This window comes from Protobothrops mucrosquamatus, unplaced genomic scaffold (genome assembly GCF_001527695.2).
Source record: "Protobothrops mucrosquamatus isolate PMUCROS unplaced genomic scaffold, P.Mucros_1.0 scaffold1880, whole genome shotgun sequence".
In the NCBI taxonomy this organism is placed as follows: Eukaryota; Metazoa; Chordata; class Lepidosauria; order Squamata; family Viperidae; genus Protobothrops; species Protobothrops mucrosquamatus.
Genome location: NW_015388007.1, coordinates 304,442 through 311,363, shown reverse-complemented (window position 1 = coordinate 311,363; position 6,922 = coordinate 304,442). Strand labels below are relative to the sequence as shown.

At 39.0% G+C, this 6,922-nt stretch overlaps 1 protein-coding gene across 1 annotated transcript in view; it reads left to right on the top strand.

The window, feature by feature from the left end:
* The first annotated feature begins 1,893 nt into the window (after nt 1-1,893).
* The window catches only part of PLXND1 (plexin D1), a 135,050-nt gene continuing 130,021 nt past the window's right edge, over nt 1,894-6,922 (top strand). Inside the window, exons 1-3 of the mRNA XM_015823471.1 lie at nt 1,894-2,072; nt 3,058-3,085; nt 6,542-6,718. Coding sequence (XP_015678957.1) covers nt 1,894-2,072; nt 3,058-3,085; nt 6,542-6,718 — 384 coding nt within the window. The remainder of the gene's footprint in view (nt 2,073-3,057; nt 3,086-6,541; nt 6,719-6,922) is intronic.

Below are 6,922 nucleotides of genomic sequence, written 5' to 3'. Positions count from 1 at the left end.
ACATTTTTGTATTTCAAAATTCACATGTTAAATATATTCTTAGTCTGAAAGTTTAATAATATAATGCTTGTTAGCATCAGTGTTGTCTCCTTGGTTTCGCTTGTATTTCCTATGTAAACAAGAATCAGTATAGTAGCTACAGTGTATGACTATAGTAGGAGACTTTATGCATTGTGTAGCCTTTGGTATACTTTTAGTATTTTCCTTGTTTTCTTTTCTATGAGAAAAGAGTCATATGTTCAGTACATGACAATAAATGACTTTCCAAAAACCAACAACCCCTGGAAGAGAGTATTATACTTCATCTAAATATATAGTACTTAATACGATCAGTCAAGTCAGGGTTCAGAAAGCCTAGAAATGATTTTATCATTCTCTCTTGCTTGTGCACAATACACAGTAATCTCAATTTAGATGAAGGTAGAACCTTTATCTTTGCTTATTTGTTTCTCTTGTTTAAAAGGTAAGGTGAATTTGGGGCTAAGGTGTTATACTCAGAAGTGCAATTTATTGCCTACACTGCATATAAGCCAGACAGATTCCATTACAACTTACTATCAGTGGATCAGCCTATTAAGATTTTATGGTTTAAAAAGTCACTGCAGATATCATTATGACCATGATGCTTTGCCAAGTGTCATGTAGTGGCCAGGTGCCAGACAATTGGTTCTTTGAGGCTCCAAGGACAATGAACACACCAAAAGGTAAGGAATGTTTAAACGGTATTAATAACTTAAGCAGCCAGATGTAAACAAAAACATAAAAGCATAACATAATATACCAAGCAAGATGCTCTTGCTTCGGCTGTTGGGAGTCCCAGTGACAACAGCGGAGAGACCCCAAAGGGCAGTTTTCCCCCCACAGCACTGAGTGTTCAAGCCTGTGACAAAACTCAAAGCACAATTTCAGGGTTTTTATTAAAACTTGGCACCATGATTTCATGGCACTGCTTCCATGGTCAGGAGATAGCAAGACTGGACCTTGACTGAGGAGTGCATAACTCTGGGATAGGAATGAAGGACTGAGAATTATCTAGATAAGCTGGTGTTTTGCAGCTGTGTGAAGATTTCCCCCACCTTGCCAGCAAGAGTGAAAAACAAGCAGATTAAACATAGCTCAGAACCAACCCTAAATTTATAGTGTTTTCTAAATATGAAAGAGAAATCAAAATACATCGCTAAACTCCTCAAAATACAATAGTCTTTCACAATGCCACTACACATGATTACTATATTTGTAAGTATTTGCTATATCATGGAACATCTGTTAAATAAAACAGTGAAAGGAATAGTGCTATACAATAATAAAAGGATATTTGCCTACTTAAAGGAAGAAATGTAAATATTGTTTTAAAGATGAAAGCAGTTTTTAAAAGTAATATAATTAATGTAGAAATGAAAAATATATTTTTACAGAGATCCTCATGATATAACACATTATCTCTTCTTTCCTGTATTAAATTCTGTGCCGTATCTTGGAAGTCCTGTTTAGTTCGTATGGCATTCACAATGGATAAACGTTTTTCTTAATGCTTTTCCCATTGGACTTTAAATGCAGTAAACTGAAGAGCTAAAGTGATCTCTAATTCAACATCACTACTATTATTACAGTATTCAAAGTCCTGCTATGCTTCCATGGAGTAGGGTATTCCTGGGGGGGGTGGTGTCTATGACAACTCCTGCTGCCAACTTACCACCACCAACTCACACCTGCCACCTTGCCATGGGACATGGTGGGGACAACTCGCTGCAAGCCTTGGCCTTCCACTCTGGTTTCCAAAGCCGGTCCAGCTTAAGGGAGGTGAAAGTTCTCGCCAGCACACCCTCCTTCTCCAAAAGCTTCCATGCCTCACTTTCCAGGGTCTTCTCATAAAAGACGGAGTAAGTGGGAATCATGGTTCAACACAAAGACACAAACCATTCCAAACTTGGGGACTTTTATCCACATTCAAGCTGTCAAGCTGCCAATTGTTCCCGTGTTTGGGAAGAAGGACATCTCCTTCAGCATATTTCGCTGGACCCTGATGGCTTCCAGGCAGGGAGAGGAGCAAGCAGGGATGAGTTTTCCCTGCAGTGAGTTGATTGGGGCGTGGTGTTCCACAGCAAGGTAGTGGTGGCGAGTTGTCCCATTCAGATTCCTGGCAGGGAAGAATGAAGAACATGGGAATGCTCACAAAGAGCATATATAGGTAGTTCTTGACTTACGACTACAATTGAGCCTGGAATTACAGTTGTCAGTCATGCTGGACATTAAGTGGGTCACCTCATGACCATGCCTGATTTTACTGCCTTTTTTGTGGTAGTTGTTAAACAAATCACTGTGGTCATTAGCAAACATGACAGCTGTTACACGAATCCATTGTCTGCAATAGACATTTTTTGCATATTTTAATATGATTATTATGATTATACTTTATGCTCTAAACATTGATGCAGAAAAAGAGAAATTTGATGAGTTCTGTGGTTAACCTCATATGTACAAAACATGCAGGCAAAATGCTTGTGGCTACAGACTGGAATAGCAAAATTAGAAATAGTAAGGAGAAAACTGTAGTTGGATCAATATGGCCTTGAAAACGGAAATTAAGCAGGAAAACAACCATTGCTGTCAGTCCAATGGTTTCTTCATTGTTAACACAATCTTCAAGTAACCAAAATGATGGCTATATATGCATAAGGACATTACCAGATGCAGCACCCTATCTGACTAGTTCAAGGAGATGGAAGAGTTCAATTATAACAGAAAAGATGTAACTGACAATGGCTGAGATCACAAATGGCTTGCATGCAATTTCCAAGTTAAGCTAAAGAAAAACCAACCAGTTTCCATCAGGATCAACCATGTCAAATTGTGGAATGTCCTTAGGAAAATAGGGATCCTGGCACATTTCATTAGCTTTGTGTGAAACCTGTATGCAGGACAATAATTCGCAATCTGGAGGGAGCAATGAGAAACAAGACTGGCTCCAGGTCAACCAAAAAGTGACACCAAGCCTGCACACTTGTGGAGCAGAAAGGGCTACATTGATAAATGAAAAATAATCTTGAGCCACAAAAGAATACTTAGCATACAAACCAGTTGTTTTGTGGCTAGCAAAAAGGAGGGAGCACTGAAGCTAGGGCATCTGTGAGACCTGGAGGTATTGGAAGGGCTTGCCATGTGTCTTTTCGGGTGGCAGCGGCAGCGGATTCTTCTTGGTGGCAGCATTGTTTGGTGGTGGTCAATTTATTGAGCCTTTTAAAAAAAATGCCAGCAGGTCTACTATAGGCGTTCTCCTTATTTATTCAAGCTATGTGCAGAAAATATATTGAGGGATGATGAATTGGAAGAAGATTAGTGTGGCTTTAAAACTGGAGGAAGAAACATCAGTAACCTTGAGTAGTCTGATATCTGGACATTTCAGCAATTAAAATCAAAGAAGTACCGTGCAAAATCTAATCCTGATTGGATTTCAGGTGCTTGGCACCTGGCATGCACATGCAAAGGTTACTGTATCCTGCGGTCCTGTGATCGCCATTAGCGACCTTCACAGCCAAATTCCAACAAACAAAGTCATTGGGGAAGCTGGCAGGAAGTCGCAAGTCACAGTCCCATGACATGCTTAATCACCTGCCATGATTTGCTTAACAACCACAGGCAAAACTGATGTTGTAATTTAGCGCAGTCACGTGACTTAACCACTGCTCTGCTTAGTTGCCAGACCTTACCGCAGTCAATAAGTGAGGGCCACCTGTATTGGTTAGTTCAGGGGTAGTCAACCTTGGCTCTTTTATGACTCGTGGACTTCAACTCCTAGAATTCCTGAGCCAGCTGGGAGTTGAAGTCCACGAATCATAAAAGAGCCAAAGTTGACTACCCCTGGGTTAGTTCATCATCTTTTTCTTCTTGTGCTATATCCGTTATCGGACGGCGATCATGTTGGCGATCCTGTTTTTATCAGCAGCCGCACGAAAAAGTGCTGCTGAGTTTTGTCCAAACCAGTCCCTTAGATTTTAAAGCCACGATTTTCTTCTTCTGCCTGGACCTCGTTTGCCAATCCGCCACCCGGGGACGCGCTCTGTGCGGGTTCCAGGCTCCCCCTAAGAGAGTTAGTTCATATTTAACAGTAAAACCAAATTCTCTGGATTATTGTAAAGAAACCAGGCTAGTAATAAAGTCTAGTCATTCTTACTCTGCTCCTACCTTCTACCCTGGCTAAGGAGCTAATCCTAAGTAAGATCCTTCTCCATTGGTTAGCTGAAAGTGGAATCTTTGCAGTTCTCCCAGTTGAGAACTTAATAGTGTTGTGGGTGTAGTAGCCACTTTATGATCCCCCTCCTCTGTAGAAGTGCAAGCCAGGCAACCTTACGGCTGCTTTCAAGGACACCTCTGATGCAGCTGCTCCTTCCAGGCACCCCTTCTATTAGATATAATTCACATATCTGATACTTAATTGGTTGCCTTATATGCTTGGCCTGCACTGCATTACTTATGATTTATTACCTAATTGATTCTGTACAAGATTTGTATGCTAATTTTCCCCAATGCAATCAATTGAACACGAGAGTTAAATAAAATAAAGTATTTTTGAGGAAATTGGAACTGTGTGTCAGTGGATACTTTATGACGTAAAATTATACAGCATGCTAGAGTAATACTGCTGCAGTATTAAAGAACATGGGCAGAGTTTAAACGTATCTCTTAGCTTGTAAATGTTACCAGAGACTTTCATAATATATAGTTATTTAATGCTAAAGAGTAATTCAACATGAATACACCCAATTTAAAATGTGGTTTACTCTTCAGAAAGTGCACATATTAAAATGTACATTTTAACTGTTTGTCTGTATCCATGTGGATTAAAGTAGCTTTAAGTTTTATTTTCCACCCATTTCCTAGTTATGTCTAGCATGGAATTTGCCCTTTCCACAATTGCTACCCACTGAGTCAATATCTTCATTGAGCTATCTAATGTGATCCCTTTTTCCCTTAATCGCTGACATTTCAGATCCCATCAGTGTATGTGTGAAATTAGCATTACTTGCCACAGATGTTCATAGCTTTATTCTTATTTCAACTGAACTGAACTGCATTAGTCATTTGATCATTTAACTAGTGCAAAGATATGCTTTTGAGACACATATGTTTATTATAGGTTTTGTTGATTTGAATAGGTTGGTATCATCTGTAAACTTTGTTACTGTGTAGTCTCTCTGGATCTGGCATATATCTTGTTACCTCAATTTGTTGTAGTAATTTCAGTTCCCTTCCTGAGATAGTCAGTACAGGCTTAAGCATCTGTCCTGTATCTTCTATAGGAATGGCAGATGTAAATAATTAGCTTCTCTGCCATATCCATATCCTTCTTGAACGTCCTTAAAATGTCTACATTAAATAGAACAAGTGAGCATAAAAAATATATGTATTGCTCTTTTAGATCACTATGTATCATAAAACAAGAGTCTACCTTACTCCTAATTGTCTTTTCAGTTAGGAAGGGGCTATGAATCTTTGCTGTTTATAATATAGAGCTCGTGAGATTTATGTTAAAAGCTATATTTTATTTTATACTAACATTTCTATGCCATTCCAATCCAGAACTAGTTTGATCCCGTGATTAAGACACCAGGCTAAAACTGGGAGACTGTGAGTTCTAGGCTGGGTGACTTTGGACAGAGCACTCCTCAGCCCAACTCACCTCACAGGATTGTTGTGGGGAAAATAGGAGATGAAGAAGTATTAGGTATGACTGCTACATTGAGTTATTTATAAAAATAATAAAGGTGGGATAAAAATAAATAGCATAGCTGAGTGGCATACATCAAACCAACCAAACCAAACCAGAAGATTAAAAATAACAGTACTCAGAAAATATGCATTTTAATAGCTTTAATTAACATGGCTAGATGCAACACCTAACAATCGTGAATGCTCTCTTCCAGGGCCCTGTTTTTACTTCTTTACAGAAATTCATTACAGGGAAAGTAGTCATTGTACATGAGGCCAAGCTGTTCCATAAAAATAGCAGCATTGGTGAGAAGGCTCTGTCATGTGGGATACTTGCAAAAGGATTCTTTTGGAGATGAGATCTTCAGGGTTTCTCCTTCAGATCTAATTAAATGAAAATAGCATTCTGATCTCACAACTTGCAGATCCTCCTGGACTCAGCATCTGCTGGAACAATAGCTAATGCCTACTATGGCTAGGAGAATTTTTGTTTAATTACATCTTACGTGCCAGTTTGCAACCGTTTTTGGATCAGGAAGTGTTGTACATGGTCACTTACACCCTTGTCATCTGAAGTCTGGACTATGACAACTTGTCCTACATAGGTCTAAGCCACGAAGACTTAACTTTTTAGGAGAGTATTTGGGAATGCTGAGGACTACACTTATCATTATGTGGCATATTTAATGGAGCTCTATTTCATTAGTCCTGATAGTCTTGATGCATTAATTGATGTAAGCTATTTAGAGTCTTCAGGAATTGAGCAGCACATAAGGCACAATGAATAATATAAATAAATAAAATTATATCCACTAACATATCCTTTTCTTTTCAGTTGCAACCAGAACAACTGGACTGTGGTGCAGCACATCTCCAACATCCATTGTCAATTTTGCATCCAATCAAGGCTAAACCAGTGTTTACTTCACCAGGCCTTACATCAGTGGCCGTCTCCAGTATCAATAATTACACAGTTGTATTTTTAGGAACAGCAAATGGAAGACTGCTTAAGGTAAAATGACCTGGACACCAAAAGGCTATGGATGTTTTTGCAATTAACAATGGAGTTTCTTTTGATTGTGAACCTCCTGTTCCTAAATGCCATGTTGACGGGTTTAGCTCATGCTAAGCCATTGTAGTTTGTACACCATACCATAGGATGAATAAACCAAGCCATCTGTGATTTATTCAGCTAATTATTATTTTATTTATGGTC